Source organism: Musa acuminata, chromosome BXJ1-8 (genome assembly GCF_036884655.1).
Source record: "Musa acuminata AAA Group cultivar baxijiao chromosome BXJ1-8, Cavendish_Baxijiao_AAA, whole genome shotgun sequence".
Classification (NCBI taxonomy): Eukaryota; Viridiplantae; Streptophyta; class Magnoliopsida; order Zingiberales; family Musaceae; genus Musa; species Musa acuminata.
The window spans coordinates 46,131,414-46,149,611 of NC_088334.1; the positions used below are offsets into that span (position 1 = coordinate 46,131,414).

The window sequence follows — 18,198 nt, forward strand, 5'->3', positions numbered from 1 at the left end:
AATGGTAGAGGTGAAAGCACCAGCCTACACAAAATATTCTTGGCACGACATCTAACAGTGTCCCAAGTTCTTTGTTGTTTCTAAAAACGGCTGTAATGGCTAATGAATGAATGAATGAATAGTACAGTGAATAAATGGGCCAAAAACAACAAAACTTAGCTCATTGCATGGGTGCGAAGATTAAAGAAAGAAAGTTTGAAGGAAAATGCAATTCATACAATGATTAGGAAATGAGATGGTTTACATGGCATGATTACATACTGAAGGGCCAGCGTTCTTTAGAGAAGAAGCAGTGTAGACAAGACGATTCAAAAAGTTCGACATCCGACAGACGACTGAATGCCACCACCCTCTATCACCGGAACTGAACTCTCCAGATACACCAAGATGGAAGAGAATGAGAAATAAATAAATAAGCAAAACTAACTTGATCTTAGATTCTGGAAGGTAGAAGCCCTCAGAAGGATCATCTTTCAAGGTACATACATATCACAAATCTAATTAAGACCAAGACCATGACTCCAAATAAGATAGTGAAACCAAGGAGACCATCCACATAGTGTATAACAGTTGCTTGATGATCTAAGAAACAAATAAACACAACTGAACTACTACATAAAAGTCTTCATGACGAAACAGCAACCAACAGAACCAACCTGCAAGTACCATCACAACTGGACCTGGCCAAACATTTGAACATTTCCGTGAAAGAGATGCATAGAGAACCAGTATAAGCCAAGATACCAGATGCATATAACTTAACCTTGCGACACTGACTCAACTTAGATCACATGAAGATGGAGAAACTCATTGATGGCTGCAACTATAGGACACATGACTGACCACAAACAACCAACCGTGCGACGCTGACGACGACTTTGAACCTTCTTGACCCTCACAACAGTCCTAGGACTCACTGTAACATAACCACATATTGTATCAATGCATGATAGAAAATATGGCAAGAGAAGCTAAAGTGGAATTTTTAGGAATACTGATATCTTGTAAAAGAATACAAGGAACTTTTTTCTGTACTTTATATTCACAATAATTACTACTCAAACCCAACATAAGAAACAAGCATAAGTACATGTGTTTACAATAACGAACCTGATCATCCTCACTGGATGTCAACCCATGAGATATTGAGTGAGATGGTTTTTCTGCACCACAGTTCTGCCGGTTACACTTGGTACGGAACGGATAATTTATGTTGTTACACTTTTCGCACTTCCAGCTGCCCTCTGGCATTTTTGGTTCTGCAGTATAGGCAAAAAAACAATTAAACCAAAGTGCTGCTGATGGAAAGCTCAAACCAAGATGTCAGGACAAAGAGGATTAGCCAGTGAAGGGCATGAACCAAAGAAGCCCAGATGTTATTCTCCTCATCATGCATCAACATTAAGAATAAGGTGATAATAAAGACAATCCAATACCACAGATAATTTTTTAAAAGCATTTTTTTGGTTTACAATATGTTCAAAAAGACCCGTGATGTATGCTCAAAAGGCACAAAGAGAATTGGACTTACTGGAACTTTTTGAATTCTCTGATTTTGAGCCCTGCACAACAGTTGAGAAAAATAAAGGTCAGTAAAGGTTAGCATTTATTATAGATCTGAGCATAAAGCAAGAAGTACAAGCATTCACAAGGAGAAAGGGGAAAAACAGGAAGCAAGGAGCTTGAAATTGGCACGAGTGAAAAAACTTCAAGTGTTTCCTGATAGTATATTGGTATTCCATCACAATCCAGATACAAAAAAAATTGCTTCAGTATATTATATTATATTATAAAAAAAACTGCACATGTGTGTGTCTGTGAGAGAGAGAGAGTGAGAGAGAGAGAGTGAGAGAACAGTTATATGATGACAAATGATGAGATAGGGAAATTACAAAAAAGCGAATACACGTAACAGCATTCAAACATGCGCAGCAGTGATGATTGTTGATAAAAGCTAGCACATTCAAGTACAAAAAGCACATCATACGGCTAAAACACACAACAACAAGTATTTCATCCAGAGAAAAGGGACTGAAATCCAATGTACTCAAACCTGGCTTCCAGGTCTTGGAGTGTTGCACTTCCTCATGTTACAAACAGTTCGAAAAGAGAAATTATTGTTGCCACAATTAGGGCATGTCCAATCATTCTCACGTCCTTCACCTGTAGCATATGAAAAATAAAGAGATAAAACCTTGGTAATTATCTCAATAATTCACTTGAAAATCAAAATATCAGAACAAGAACCTGTGTTCTTGTTTTGAGAACTTTCATCAGAATATGCTCCAGACCTGGCTCCCTGCAGAATTTTCAGCGGACATTATAGAGTTGTGAATTTACAGGAAATATAAACAACTTTGCAAGTCTTAAGAAGGTGATGGGTCGAAAATATCAATTAAGGCATTCTTAGGATAACACACACACACACACACACACACACACATAAATACATAAATACATATATATACAACTAAACCATGAGGTATAAAAGCTTCCTTTGATAGAACTTACCATTGCACCATGATCCATAGGCATACCCAAGCCATATCTATCCACCATAGGAGGCATACCATACATACCACCTAATAAATAAGAAAAAGTTAGAACAGACATTAAACTGGCATAGATAAAGGAAGTGAAAAAGAACATCAAATTCGGTATCAACAGGCTTCTAGTCATTTGACTAGAGTCAAAAATAATAATAATTAAGAAAAACAAACACCAATTGATATCCCATCTCCAAATTGAAGAAAATTGGAGGCCTTGAACATCCATGATATGAAATTGTAATTCTCAACAACACTTGTTCAAAAGAAATTTCCATGATTCACTCATTAAGTAAATGACTCATTATTCCATGAAAACTTGTCTAGATTAATGTAGATCTTTAAACCACCCAACGGTAAGTGTAATAGGCTTTCCAACTTGCTAAAATTTGTGTATATAATAAAACTTGCAATTTGACAAAATGTGTTCCTATCAGAAAACATTGTCAGGATCATCGGAAAAATGAATGGTAAAAGTTACTGGCTTACTTTGAAAAAAAATAATTGCATAGGCAAAGGTCACTACCTGTTCCCATCATAGATCCACTAGAATAAGGTGGAGGTCCAGACATATGGAATGGTCCATATGGACTCCCAATAGAAAGGCGACTGCCATACTCATAATGATAAGCAGAGCCTCCAGAGAAAGGTATATCATAAGGAGGCAGTGCTGGACCATTAAAAAAGGAAGACCCGTATGGTGGAGCACGAAGATACATTGAAGATGGAGTACCATAACCCATATAGCCAGCTGCAGAGGAGTAAGGGGGTGGAGCTTGCATAGGCTTCGGTGCAGACTTCTGGACAATAACAATACTAGCACATAAGTATGAAAATACAGATTCTACCCATCAAAAGGAGGAAAACAGAATTGTGACTGAAGAATTATTGTTTCAGTTCCGGCAATGTCAGTGAACATCTTTTACATGCCCAGAGCTTATCAAAAAGGAAAAAACAAAACATAAGCCTTAAGCTTTATGAAAGTGACCAACAAAATGAAGAGAGAGCCAATAAAAGAAAATATGAAAAAAAAAAAAAAGCATCATGATGACCTCTTGCACAGTTGTCTAAGCATACCAACGAATTCAAGTTTGCAAAAGAGCATACACAACCGGGCATCCAATAGTGCTGCAGCAGACCCATCTCAACCCCCAAACCCCTCTTACCTTCTTCATTCTTCTTCAAGGGGGGAAAAAATACATAAAAAAAGTAATGCATTTAAACATGCATGATGCACTAACCTCATTATATCCTTTGAAAACACATTTAATTGTTATGAGTTAAAAAGATCTAGATCCATTGAACCTCAGGCAAGACTTACTCCATTATGATCTGCAGGCCTTGACTGAGCACAGTTCCGCATATTGCATGTGGTTCTGAATGAGAAATTAACATTTCCGCAGCTAGGGCATGTCCAATCATCTTCTCGGCGGCCACCTTTTGAAGAAAATCATTATATTGATCCCCGATTTTCTTCAGTGGGCAATAAACATAATAAATGATGATCATATAAAAGTCTGTTCATACCATCAGTTCTGGCCCGCTTGCCAGCAGATGAGCTTCGATTATCCACCTGCAGAACAAAGCACATAAAGTGGCAGGATAGTGAGCTGTCATATACAAAACTAAGTACTATATATCACTCATAGTGAATCATCTAAGTAGCCTCAATTTGGTATCAAAGAACCTGCAAATTAACAGCACACACATTACCATAGTTCTATTGCTGGATTTCTTCTGAAAATAGTGGCGGCTTTTGAGGGTACTCATTCGGATACAAATGAAATCGCTAAAGCTAAATCGTAGCCTATTCAATACGAGGAGGAATAATGATGATAATGATGGATTCAAAGATTCCTCATAAGCTGCCGCCACTATTTTAATTGATGTGCTAAATTGTGCGACAATATATAATGAAAACAGCAAAAAGAGTTACAGAAAAGAAAGGTTTAAGCTATTTACTGGACATTAAACATAGAAATAAGCATATGTTGAAGACTCTGATACTACTAAACTGATAAAACTTCGATTAAAACGAGTTTATCCTAAATTAAAGTTTAGCAACATCCGAGAATCGTCACGAACAGACGAAGGAACAGATATTAGCTTATGATCAGACTCTGAACACTTCACGAACAGACGACGGATCATCTGGAAACGATCTAATAGGGAAACCATAATACGATAGTAAGCAATAAGACCGGAATCTACAGACGATTACTTAGTGAAACAGAAATCTGAAGGAGAAGATTCATTTGACCACATCAACGAGGAGTTGCGACAGATCAAGGACCGGACACGATCCAACGGGCAAACAATCCATCAAAACAAATCGGTGAAACTATAAACCAAGAGATGAGGAGAGGAATACCTGAGACATTCTTGCGACTCGAGGGTTTCGTTCCCGGCGAGAAAGGAAGAGGCTTTTAGGGTTCCTTTTGCGGGTGTGCTCTGTAATTGGTCTTTGTGACGGCCGAGATGGGGCTTTTTCTCTCTCGGGGAATTTTTCGCCAAAGGCCCAACATATTTGGCTTTTTCTAAATAAGCCCTTTTTTTTCCTGTAAATACCTCCTTTTACAAAAATGATGCCAGGTGTCATCATTATCATGAAAGACAGTTCATTTCTCCACACACATCATTTTATGATATCTCAGAAACTTATAACACGAATTTATGTGGGAGTCATAAATGTGGATGATTTGAATTAATTAAAATTATTATTGGATAGAGTTACAAAAAATGGTATGATAACAAATATATATATATATATATATATATATTTGTGACGTGAATAACACAGGACATCAATCTTCAACCGTAGACACGTGGATAAGGGCTTTAATTTTTTTTCGTATTCTCCTATTTTTTATGATATAATCATAAAGTATCTCTATCAAAACGTATATTTTCTTCTCACATGCTTTAAGATGCGCAAACGCAGAGATCGCATGGCCATCCGCTGCTTCCCTCTTCCTCGTGGCCCGCCTTCGTGGAGGAAGGATGTCGGGTTGAGGCAGCTGCGGCAATGAACGGTGGATGTAGCTCCCATTTTTATCTTAGTCGGCCGATACCTAACCCTAACCAATCGTACGAAACAAAGAACCGGGTGCGATTTCGGTCCAGATAAGAGACCGACTCTACCACTTGCAGATTCCCCATGGCAGAGGAGGAGAAGGTAGAGGCGGAGGAGAAGGACCTCATCGAGATCCTGGAGCCGTCTTCCGGCCCGATCGACCTGGCCAGGTACGTTGACTACGTGCGCGACCCGGCGGCGGGGGCCATCGCCACCTTCGAGGGCACGACGCGCGACACCTTCGAGGGGAAGCGCGTGGTGGAGCTCCGGTACGAGGCGTACGTGCCGATGGCGGCGCGGCGGCTGGCGGCCGTGTGCGCGGAGGCCCGCGCGGCCTGGCCGGTCCTCCGCGTGGCGGTGGCGCACCGCCTGGGTACGGTGGGCGTGGGGGAGGCGAGCGTGTTCGTGGCGGCGTCAGCGGTGCACCGGGCGGAGGCGATGGAGGCGTGCCGCTACGTCATCGACGAGGTGAAGGCGTCGGTGCCGATATGGAAGAAGGAGGTGTACGACAACGGGGAGGTGTGGAAGGAGAACCGGGAGTTCTTGGAGAGGAGGGAGGCGGCCGTCGGCCCGGTCCCGGAGCGGAAGAAGGCGGCGTGCTGCTGCGGGAGCAAGGTGAGGGTGGATGAGGCAGCAACGGATGGCAAGATATCAGCCGTTTGATGTGGATTCAACGGCAGGCGGTGAACACATCGGGCTCGTTTTGAGTTGGCTTTCATCATTTTAATGATTTGTCAATCAAATAAAATCCCTTCTCGTCTCTGTAAACACAGCGAGTCTGCCTTTGAAATCAACATTAGATGTTATGAATGTTCCAAGTGAGCTGACGAGAATGAAGCAGCATTTACACTATAAGGCTTCAAACATTAAACTTGTAGAATTCTAGATTTACTTCCTAGCATAAATCAAATCAACAACAGAAAAGCATCATTTGCTAGAAAAAGGTGGCATTTCGATTGAAATGTTACCGTTTGTAACCAGACGAAGAATCGACGATGATACTGCACTGCAATTAAACTGCATCCAGAAACCATATAGTCTCATGAAACAGCAAGAAAGGGAAGAACTTGAAGCAAAATGATGGGGATGCAAGTGGAACCTGGTGTCACTCGAGCGGCACCTCCACGTCGCTGCCGGAGATCTCTGTCTGGAGATCCTTGGGGTCCTTCCCGTCGACGGTGCAGGCGACGGAGACGCAGGTGCCGAGGATCTTCTTGACGGTGCCGGCGAGGTCCTTGGCCATGGACCTGGGGCGCATGACCCTGGCGATCTCGACGACGTCGTCAAGGGAGATGTTGCCGTTGTGCTTGATGTTCTTGGTCCTCTTGCGGTTCCTTGAGGGCCTTCATTACGAGGGGTCGACGGTGACCTTGGCCTGCCGGTTCTGGACGGTGAGCTTGACGGTAATGCGGAGGCCCTTCCACTCCTTCGCCGTCTCGTTGGCGATGTCCTCTCCGACTTTCTTCGGGGAGAGCCTCAGGGGCCCGATCTTGGGCGCGAGGGAGCCGGCGTCAACCACCTCGCCACGCGTCATGCGAACGTAGGCATCGACGACCTGGGTCGAATCGAACTTAGGCGGCATCTCGGCGGCCGCTTGCGACGGCAAGAATTTAGGGTTGGCCTTTTCGGACGACGCCTGCTCAGAGACGATACATCGTCATCCTTTTGGCGGACCGATCCAAATCTACTAATAAAACCGGTTCAATTTGGTGCTACAAGACCGGTCCGCGTTTGATTGAAAACAAATCGGATGCGGATCGGAGAATCAAATCCGCATCTGCTTTTAGTCAGCTGACAGAACCCCCGATAAAAATCTACAGCTGATACTATGCCGACACAAATTTGCAAGTTATTTTGATTAAAATACCTCGAAGGCAGAATGCCTCGCAAATTCTTGGTAGAAGCTTGAAGAGACGATCAAATGGTTATTCTGGTGACAAAATCTTCTACCAGTGAGAATGTGTGCACCAGAAATGAGTTTAATTGCTCAATACAGAAAGCTCCTTTTCTGCTGCAGACAGGATCATTTTATGGGGCTGCATTGAAAGAAAATGGTTCAACTCTCATCACATAGATGCATCTCAGGAATTAGAAGTGGCACAGATACTCACTGCAGCCAACTCATTCTCATGCTTGGGTATGAATGCAGTGTCCACCTTTCCGTTTCTGAAGTCCTGTGTTTCCATAAACATGCATAGATGAGAAAAGTCAGGAACCAAGAATTTCTCAGCATAATTTTCTCGTTGCAAGTAAGAATCTTTGGGAATTATTGAACAAAAGAAAAGCCTTCAGCAAACAGGAATTTAATACCTCGACATCAAGAATTAGCTTATGGTACTCAATTGTGGTGGGAACCCCTGTCCAGATAAGATACTAATAATCAGTTGTTGGAAACATGTTTAGAACAAAGCATCCTATATGACAAATCAACTAGCATAATTTGTAAATTTATCACATAAAGCATATGCAAGTGGGCTGCTTTTAGAAAATAAACTCTTCAGTGCTCATAGTTATTTAAAGAATCATACAACCTATTCTATAAGAAAAAGAAGGTTCAGATTTTGTGTATCATATGAAAAGACACTTTTTACTTCTATAATGCAACTTAAATAAAGGTATAGCAAACTCAGGTATTTGCCTCTTCCATCAAATCCTTTACAGAAAGCAAAACAAGCCAAAAGTGGCAAGCAAATGTTAAATATTTAATGTAATTAACAAGGGAAGAATTGTTGGCATGTTAAAAGATCGCCAAAAAGGGTAATTTAATGTAGCATATATATTATCCACCCTCATAACATTATGAAAGGTATTTTACACATTATCATTTCAAGGTTTGTGAAAAACATGTTGGCTCCCTATATTTTAATGTAGCATATATATTCCTCCAAATACTAAATCCTTCAAATATGCCGCTTTTGATAGCATCCATCCAATAAAAACTTAGGTTAACCTCTACCACCCATTGTTATTAACAAGTTTGAAAATGTAACAAAACTTTTAAATACCTAAGATGTCCCTTATCATTTCTCACTGATAATTTGACTCTTTTTTCCTAACTTAAATAAAAAGGGAAAATACAAATTTGGAGGGATGTATATGCAATATTTTTGAAAGGTATTTGCTTTGGAGTTTCAGTGTCATTATGCTAGTCTTCAATTGACCATGATTTACTACAATAGTATATTTGCAAGTATTTAAGTCTTGAAAGGTTATATATATCATGGTTCATCTTACCAATCCAAACAAGTGTACCGACCAATCATCGGTATGATATGTACCGACATACCGACATATGATACGATGGGATGTACCAACATATTAGTATGTATCGCCCATACCAATCTCTTGTCAGATAGGTATATGCCACCTATACCAGGCGGTTGCCACGATACAACAAACCTTGATATATATCCATACACACTCAACATAAATTTGAAGGGGCAAATACATTTTGGAGGGATACATGCAATTTTGCATAAAAGTGTAGTGTTTGAAATGAATGCAGGAGATGACACACAGATGCAAAGAGATAAGTATGATGCCATGTACTCCTCCATATGTATGTATGACAGTGTCAGTGTTGTCACATGACAAAAGTAACTACCAAAAATAATATCCTAAGTTTTATGATTCACAGTGCCATTAATAGCTCACCAACCTGTGATAACAGTGTCATCCAGGGCTCTTTTCATTCTTTCTATTGCTTTCTCTCTGGTTGGTGCCCAAACGATAAGCTAAACATAAGTGGACAAAAATAGTTCAGAAAGATATGATTGGTTAGGGCAACCTCATAACAGAACAGCAAATGACATGATCATCTGTAACATACTAAATAGCAAGGAATAAATCAACAAAGGCACCTTTCCAAGTAGAGAGTCATAGCTTGGAGGAACCACATAGCCTGGGTAAACATGACTATCCATTCTCACAAAGGGACCTCCAGATGGCAAGTATGAGGTTATTTTCCCTGCATGTACAGGAAAATAAAAGAACCTTGAATAGAACACTTACGATAAAACTTGAAGACACAAATCAAAGATTTTATAAACTCGTATTATTAGGGGATATTGCTGCTAGAAACTATTCATTAAGATTAAAGAACAGAGAATACCAGGCCCAGGACGAAATCCTTTGAAAGCATCTTCTGCATTAATGCGACACTCAATTGAATGTCCCCTAAGAACAATATCTTCCTGTTGATTGGACATTAACAAAGGTTATAGGCCCAATAGAATCAATTACTAAAATAAATTGTAAAACATCCTTTTCACCTGTTTGTAGGTCAGCTGCTCTCCAAGAGCCACTCGAATTTGTTCCTCGATCAAATCAGTTGAAGAAATCATTTCCGTGACAGGATGTTCTACCTGGTTTCCATCCGAACTTTTCTTAAAGCATAAAGCAACTTTCCAAGTTTTAAAAGCGAACATTAGCCATAACAACCATCAATACCTGAATCCTGGTGTTCATCTCCATGAAGTAGAAAGAACCTCCTTCATCCAAGAGAAATTCAACAGTTCCAACACCAATGTAACCTATAGATGAAGCAGCTGCTACAGCTGCATCACCCATAGCTTTCCGTAGTTCTGGTGTCAGAGCAGGTGAAGGAGCTTCCTCGAGAAGCTTCTGATTTCTTCTCTGTCAAATCATTTCAGTTCACATGATGAGATTAATTCTCAGGTGTTTTTCTCTGGCTATTTGTTCTTCTTAAAGAAAAATCTTGTACTTCAGGGTCGATAAACAGCATTTTAGCATTTTAGGGATTAAAGAATAACAAAATCAAAATTTTACTTGGGCATAAAGAATCCAAATATGTTAAGTGGTCAATCAAGACATCAGTGGTTGACAATGATAACACAGTATTTGCCACTCGAGATGTCAATTCTATTCAATTCATGAAAAACTCAACATGATATTGTCCTTTTCAATTAATTTTCTGTGTTTGTATTTAGCAGCCAGAATAGCTCCCAAAATCAATTATGATTTTGATCAAACAACAAACAATTGCAAACTCATCTAAAAGCACAAAAAATTTAATCAGAAAATATTTTACATATGACACAGTTAGGAAATGTTGCAAATGTCAAAACACTAATTATTACTGAAAAAAATCTCACTAGATAAAGTAAGAAAACATACAGCCATATGTTTCATCCTTTTGGCCCCTTCACCGTAACAAGTATACATTGTACAAGATCAATAATTGGAGTTCATACAGGTCTAGATTCAGCAAGATAGAAAGTTCCAGGAGCACAGACAATAGGATAGAAAGAACCCTAAAACGTAATAACTTGATCATACAGTAGCAACTTAATGTGAAAAGATAAACCAAATGACGGAATGATTACTGCAAGCTGTGCTGGTAGGGTAGCTGTTCATTCAGATTAAAGTGCCTCTAGATATAGTAGTTAAATTTCATAAAAGCACTTACAAATAAACAAATATAGCAAAATGAATTGTTAAAAGAGATTAATTTTGACAGTTCAAGGTAGTTAAAACAACACAGATCTTTATATAAAGCCAGAAAACTCTGATCCAGTTAGCTAACTAGGGAGCACCCAGGTAGTTAACAACACAGATTAACTATAAAATTGCGTTGAAAACAGAACATATATTTAAGTACCTGAATGCTGCAATCACGCTCTCCAAAATGCACAACATTTCCAAATTTGTCTGCAAGAACCTATAATGACACAAAAGAAATAGTAATACCGATACACGTGCAGTATCAATCATGCTAAAGTTGATGAATATTTGGGTGAACTTTCTGTAAGGCATTATTTGTCATGCTCACTTACACATGCTGTATCAATACAAGGAAGTAATTGATTTAGAAACAAATAATCATGGTGATACCGAAATGTGGTATCATGGATTTATGACATCATTTAAGAGAATGAAGAATGAGAAAAGATATACTAAGAGATATAGTTAGTGTTCATGAAATATAATGAACAATAGCGTCACATTGGTCTTTCATATTCACTAATCCATCCGTCACCTTATAATAATTATACAGAATGTCATTACAATTTCAGCAAATTCCAGACCTTCGATCTTGCCATATTAAATTGAAATTCAATTGTAACTAGGAATGCATTACACAAGAAAGTTTCTGATAAATTCAATTATTTGTCATAATTTATTACAGTGGCTGAAACAACTTTATTTTAATTAATATTATTTCTTTCATAAAAATTCAAGATAGATTAATAAATTGCAAAATAATGTCCCAATCCAGTCAAGATGTTGAACTTGAAAAACATAGTTAGCAAACTAAAATCTAATGCCTTGAATTTTAGCATATAATTAAGCAAGCTTAGTTTAAGCATATAGAAATAATGAATATTTCTCTCAGTTTGCCAGTGTCTTACTATTTATACCATAAACATGGAGGCTTTACCTGAAACTCGATGTGCCTTGGATTCTGGATATACTTCTCCAAATAAACCCCATCATTTCCAAATGCAGCTGCTGCCTCACTCTTAGCTTGCTGCATATAAGAGATAGTACTGTTTAAAGTGCAACTGTGGTAGTGATCGTGTTCCAAAACCAAGAATGATTCAAACAGAATAATTATGTAGAAACAGAATTCTCAAGATACTGGAACTATAATTTATCATTGTCCAAGTGGAAGCTATAATTGAAAACCATGATCCACATGGAATCATCAGTTAATGGATTCGTTGTAGCTTCAGAGGATAATTTTGGCCTTTATACCAGAACTTCCTAAATATATTCTTTACCTTAATAGAAATCCAAAGTGTCTGAATATAGATGGCTCAGTATTTTAACTAATCTCATATTTCACATATTTTAACTGTTCCATATTGAAGCTCCTTTAACAAAAAAAGTTCTAAATAAAAGAAAGTGCAATATAATCTTTTCAGAAAAAATTCAGATATTCTGGAGTTTCTGCTTTCTAGTCATATTCAACTGTAAAAGAATGGGATTAGTTAATAAGTTCAAATAGGAATTTTTGACAGTACTTGACAGCAAGATTAAGAGGCCCATCTGATCCATCTGCAGAAGGAAACCGTTGCTCCTCCCTAGGACTCCAGAAAGATCATGTTACTGTAGCAGCTACACTACTCATGAGCAGTAACTTACTGCCGCAAGACTCTATTTTAACTGAGCTTGGACTCCTATGTTTAACATACTGAACATAAACATGCCAAAATTTTACCCAAATTAAACATACACAGGAAACAAAATGATTTGACCAGATTCATCCAACATACAAACTTAATTAGATTAAAAAATTCAGATTAACTTAACACCACACAGAAAATCAAACTAGATCACAATCTAACAAAGCCTCAATCTTCTAATAGAAAAAAATTGAAATTTGTAAAAGTAAAAAAAATCTGAAAAAAAGACATAAAAATGACTCAATCTAACCTAACTAAGACTCAAAGGACCCAGCTATACTCACCTAATACTAAACTACAATCTGTGCTATGTCGAGAGTAGGATGCATCTAAATCTACATGGAGGATAACAAATGATGGAATAACCCACACATTACCAAGGTGACCATTAAATTATTGTTCTGTTATATCTGAAGATGATGACAAATTTATCCACCTATTCAGTTACAGATATTGCTTTCATAGCTAGCACTTACTACAACATGCAAAAGGACAAGCAATTGAATTAGAGTTTGCTGGACAGTATCAAACAAAGCACATGCACCCGAATACACATGCACTTGTACAAATCAACCAGTCCTCAGAGAACATGTGCCATCTGGTTTACATTAATGTGGAGTGTGTCAAGGAGATCACAGAACAACATATACAAGGGCTACTAACTAGATAAAACACATTTTTCGGTTAAAGTTGAATTTTGAAAAACAGGTAATTCCTTCCTAGGTAGCATAAGAACTCAAACCACTTCACGCCCCTTTGCCAAAATGGTGACCTTGAAAAAGGGCATAAATAAGTCATAGCGTTAGGCAGTAGAAATTGGGCATATAGCTTACCTGTAGCAACTTCACAAACTCTTCAGGTTCTTTGGCTAGACGCATTCCACGCCCTCCACCACCAGCAGTTGCCTAAAAGAAAGAGGGAAGAATATAAAGGAAACCAAATCAGATGTTCCAAAAGCCAAGTTAATTCAATCTAAAAAGTTTTGGCAACTTTATGACTCCAGATATAAGAATTGTAAGCAACGAAACCAGAGGAGGATGCATTGGATGTCACGAACGAGCCTAAGAATCAATGTAGACAGATTATCAACTTATCTAATATGAAAATCTTGACCCAAAAATTAGCTCAGGGGAAGTTGAGAGAAACTCTATAGCAGTAGCAACAGCATGGGTACCAAACAATTAGTTGATATAAGAGAAATGGTTGATAAGAAAATTAAAACACTCTGTCATAAACAACTTAAAATATAAACAACATGCCAAAAAGCAATACAGGACCAGGTCCAATTTGGAAATTTCTTAGTGAACAATTCCCATGAACTGTTGTACTAAACCTATTTGAGTATCATTTTTCTCTTTTTCTCAAGAATAAAGTTTTGAGTTTCTCTTGTTCAGACAATTGCTACAGTTTTCATGAAAACAGCAAAAAAGAGGAAGAGCCAGTATCATCTTCTCAGTAAGAGTAACTATTGATGTACATTGTCCTCAACATGCATAGAAATCCGTTTCACCATTCCTCTGCATCATCCATGCCAAAGAAAACTCCCTAGGCTTTTATCAGAAAATTTAAATATCAGGCTTCAAGCTTTTGACGGGATTATGATAAACTACAAATACCAACACTCATTTGATCAAAGTACTTAGGCAATTTGTGACCATAATAAACTCATGAAATCAGTTTGTTGGAATAATAACATCAAAATAATTGGTGAGTCAAATCCATAATCCACGATGCAGTGTAAATTGTGAAGTTGTAAACTTCAAAACCGTGACATGAAGAAAATAATCTTTTTTGTAAACTTCTTTTCTCTGATTCTTTCTTAAACAGTATAAATCTTAAGATGCATGGTTTTATTAAAAAAAAAAAGGGGTTTTCTTTAAGGTAGCATAAAGAATCTGTAAGTATATCCTGAGTAATAATAGAGATAAAGGACTAGTAACGTAAATCCATGGTGACATCAATCCATCTCAGAAAAGAAATATGTACCTTGATCATGATAGGAAAGCCAATTTCATGGGCAAGCTTCACTGCCTCCTCTGTTGACTATAAATAACAAAAATTTTAGCCATTAGAGCATGGAATCAAGCATGATATGTGAGTAAACCAAATTCTGAAGATGATACAATCCATGCCATTTGTAAAGAAAATGGATGTCCGAAGGAAGTCTTTCTTTACCTGCAAGAGTCCATCGCTTCCAGGTACGGTAGGGACACCTGCTTTCTTCATTGTTTCCCTAGCTGTAGATTTATCACCCATTACTCGAATGCTGTCAGGCTGGCAAAGGATTAAAAGCAGATTACTCTCATGAGTTCATGCCATGCAATAGCAAAAATACCACATATGTATATGATTTTACAATAAATTGATCTGCAAGTTGAGTTCTACATCCATTGGTTGGATTAGGTGATTAACCTTGTGCGCTCAATCAACTAAAAGATGTAGGGTTATTGGGCAAATAAGTTCCCATGTATAAACACTGTTTTCTAAATTTGCATCCTTAAGTACTACTTATACCTCTAGGTACCTTTTTATCGAAATAATAAACAAATGTATCAAAGTGTACTATTTTAGATGCTCTGTAGCTTGACTTTGAAATGACTTAATAATACAAACAGAAAGGAATCTAACACCCGAAAAAGTATTTAAGTCAGAGACACATTCCTCACCTATTTAATTTGTCTGAGCACCATAACAAGGAGCAAAAAAAATTTTAAAGTTCTTTATAAGCAGTGGAGATAATGAAAAGTACATTGATCATTCAATGGATATTTAGAGAATCTTCATATCAAACTAAGACTGCATAACACCACCAATGAACTTAAGATAACAAGGGTGCATGCCAAGAGTATCAAATCTTGTAAGAAAAGCAAAGTTAACACTCTCAAGTTTGAAGCATCGTTGGAACACCGAATATCAGATAAAAGAAAAGAAATTATGATGGCCTTTTGAAATGCATAGGAGACAAGAAAATACATACTTTATATTAAAACTTTTAATCAGAAGTCAACATATTTATATTAAAATTTTCATCAAATGTCTAAATCATAAATTCATGACTCCAGGTATCAGTGTAAAAACTGCTTACATTGGGCCCAATAAAATTTATTCCATGCTCTTTGCATATGTCAACAAAACCAGCATTCTCAGCTAGGAAGCCATAACCAGGATGCAACATGGTACATTTACGACTAACGGCAGCAGATAAAACATTTGGAATGAACAAGTACCTGTCAAAAATGCAAGAACACACACATAAATAAACATCTGTAGAAACATTCTCTTTGAACCAAATAAGCAGCTAAAATTCAAGAATGCACAAGTAGTGGTTGTTTTAATTAGTACTTCTATGACTTGTTTTAACAAAATCGTGTGTTAATCAAAAGTAACAAGAAAAGGCAGCACTTACGACTGACTGCTTGGTGCTTCACCAATGCAGACTGCCTCATCTGCAAGCTGCACATGAAGAGCATCCCGATCTATTGTAGAGTGCACAGCTACACAAGGTATTCCCATTTCATGTGCAGTTCGGATCACCCTGACTGCAATTTCTCCTCTATTTGCCACAAGAATCTTCCTATTCTGGCAAGTCGTATTAAGAGCTCCTCCATGATTTTTTGATCTCCAAGTCATATGGTTAGTCATTTTTTTGGGAGTACATACTTTGCAGAAGTTTGGAGAATATCCTACAATAAAGCTGCACTGCAAGCCTTTTATCCCTCCAGCAGGTCTCAATAACAAACCCTATTGACAAAAATATCACAAACTTACGCATCAAAATGAATAAGCCAAAAATACTGCGAATAGTGACAGCATCACATATAGGAAAGGTGCATTCAACTTCATTTGATAAGAGTCATAAGACAACCATGAATTGCACCCTGGAGATATTTGAAGAAGAAATAGTAAATGAACAAAGGGGATAGAATGAGTTTTTATTAGGACCCATGAACTGAAATAATTTATATATTTTGAGATAACAATTATTTTGCTATCCTCGTGAAAATCCTACTTCCATGATACAGCTCCAGCAATTACAGAACCTATGAAGAGTTGCACTTCCAATCTGCATAAAATGCAGCAACCAGGGTTGGTCATAAAACCAGAGAGATACTTGACCTGATTAAAAACAAGGTTTTTCCTAGCATGATCAAATAATCATGAACAAATTCCAAGGAATGCAAAGCCTGTTAGTCCTAGTCACCAAGGAGTAGTTTTTAGAAGTAACAGATGCCTTGTTTTCAAGTTAAATCATTCAATCACAGACACCTCACAATTGTTAATTTGGATCATTAACCATCTATTTTTCTTAGAAATAAAATCCCCCTGCACACTGTCAATAACTCTCATACTTCATCGCTTGGTTTATGACAAACCTATCTATATGTCTTATATGCATATTCACCATGAAATTTATTAATCACTTCGATGGAATGGCTTAGATAACTCAAAAATGCAAGAAAAACCAAATGACCCCTAGATCAAGGAGCTCAAAGCAGCTCAAAACCATGTAACTACTTCCCACAGACGATATTTTCTTGGATATGATATTAAAAGGCGAGTTTTAGAGCTCAATACTGATCATCAATTTGATATAATGACTACTATAATCCGCACCAATAGAGAAGTGGCCGATCATAATAAGAAAAGATACGCTCCATTTGTTAGAACGACTACCATTAGTGATCTGGATCACGAATCCTCAAATAAAATAAACATTATATCCATTACTAAAGATCATTCAACCAGCACTCATATTTTACTTCAATCTAACGGCTGAATGACGACGACAGAGAAAATAGAACACAAAGTAATCAGTAACTTACAGGAGTTTTGAATGCAGGCTTGCAGACGGAAATGGAATCCATGATCAACCCGAAACCCTGCAATCACGAACAAGAAGCAAAATGAAAGGAAATCCACTCCAAATTCGAACCGGAGAAAAAGAAGAAAGTTCGATCGGTTCACAACCGCGACAAGCTCGGAGGAAAGGGCAGCTCCGGAGAGCGAAATTACCTGAAAACAGAGGATGAAGGACGGGAGAGGATTCGGGGAAGAGAAGGCGATGGGATCGGAGTGGAGCAGCAGAGAGATATCGTGATGCGGCGAGGGAAGGTCGATGAGATCGAGGTGATGCGGAGGCTTGGAAGATCCGAATCCGTTGTTTTAATTCTTGATCCGGTTTATGTTGTATGGGTTTTATCAAACGAATCGCTGATGATTGGGTCGGGTACGGGTTCGTTGAGTCCTTCCCGACTCCGCATCCAACTTCCGAACTAATGGGCGACTCTCACGTGTCTCGCTCGTGACGATAACCGGGGAGAAAAGGTCGATGAGATGGAGGTGATGCGGAGGGTTAAAAGATCCGAATCCGTCTATTCTCAATCCGGTTTCTGGGTATTAACAATTGTCAATAAGCAGGTTTTATCAAGCC

At 38.2% G+C, this 18,198-nt stretch overlaps 3 protein-coding genes and 1 pseudogene across 5 annotated transcripts; 1 reads left to right on the forward strand and 3 right to left on the reverse strand.

Moving 5' to 3' along the window:
• Window positions 1–413: 413 nt before the first annotated feature.
• Window positions 414–5,052, reverse strand: LOC103996346 (ranBP2-type zinc finger protein At1g67325). Of its 2 annotated transcripts, none has more exons than XM_065080232.1 (10): window positions 4,918–5,052; window positions 4,074–4,119; window positions 3,868–3,983; window positions 3,073–3,346; window positions 2,512–2,582; window positions 2,248–2,299; window positions 2,054–2,163; window positions 1,532–1,562; window positions 1,111–1,259; window positions 414–680 (listed from the first exon to the last, which is right to left on the reverse strand). In XM_065080232.1, exons 1-10 carry the CDS (start codon window positions 4,924–4,926, stop codon window positions 669–671), a joined length of 870 nt encoding a protein of 289 aa, XP_064936304.1. In that variant the 5' UTR covers window positions 4,927–5,052; the 3' UTR covers window positions 414–668. The 2 variants fall into 2 exon arrangements, with proteins under 2 accessions (XP_064936304.1, XP_009415531.2); XM_009417256.3 differs by having other exon boundaries at window positions 414–916; window positions 4,918–5,049.
• A 504-nt stretch (window positions 5,053–5,556) lies between these two features.
• On the forward strand, window positions 5,557–6,429 carry LOC135588221 (molybdopterin synthase catalytic subunit-like). The gene has a single exon (XM_065080233.1). The coding sequence runs from the start codon at window positions 5,704–5,706 to the stop codon at window positions 6,280–6,282; it is 579 nt and encodes a 192-aa protein (XP_064936305.1). The 5' UTR covers window positions 5,557–5,703; the 3' UTR covers window positions 6,283–6,429.
• Window positions 6,430–6,495: 66 nt separating this feature from the next.
• On the reverse strand, window positions 6,496–7,201 carry LOC135588222 (large ribosomal subunit protein uL11x-like; annotated as a pseudogene).
• A 245-nt stretch (window positions 7,202–7,446) lies between these two features.
• Window positions 7,447–17,912, reverse strand: LOC135587062 (biotin carboxylase 1, chloroplastic). 2 transcript variants are annotated; one of them, XM_065080230.1, is made up of 17 exons: window positions 17,781–17,912; window positions 17,591–17,647; window positions 16,174–16,508; window positions 15,853–15,994; window positions 14,943–15,041; window positions 14,754–14,810; window positions 13,601–13,672; window positions 12,020–12,109; window positions 11,240–11,299; window positions 10,069–10,254; window positions 9,891–9,983; window positions 9,731–9,812; window positions 9,480–9,586; window positions 9,278–9,353; window positions 7,930–7,976; window positions 7,731–7,793; window positions 7,447–7,655 (listed from the first exon to the last, which is right to left on the reverse strand). In XM_065080230.1, the coding sequence occupies exons 2-17, from the start codon at window positions 17,630–17,632 to the stop codon at window positions 7,599–7,601; spliced, it is 1,608 nt and encodes a 535-aa protein (XP_064936302.1). In that variant the 5' UTR covers window positions 17,633–17,647; window positions 17,781–17,912; the 3' UTR covers window positions 7,447–7,598. The 2 variants fall into 2 exon arrangements, with proteins under 2 accessions (XP_064936302.1, XP_064936303.1); XM_065080231.1 differs by lacking the exon at window positions 17,781–17,912 and having other exon boundaries at window positions 7,515–7,655; window positions 16,174–16,461; window positions 17,591–17,607.
• Window positions 17,913–18,198: the final 286 nt, after the last annotated feature.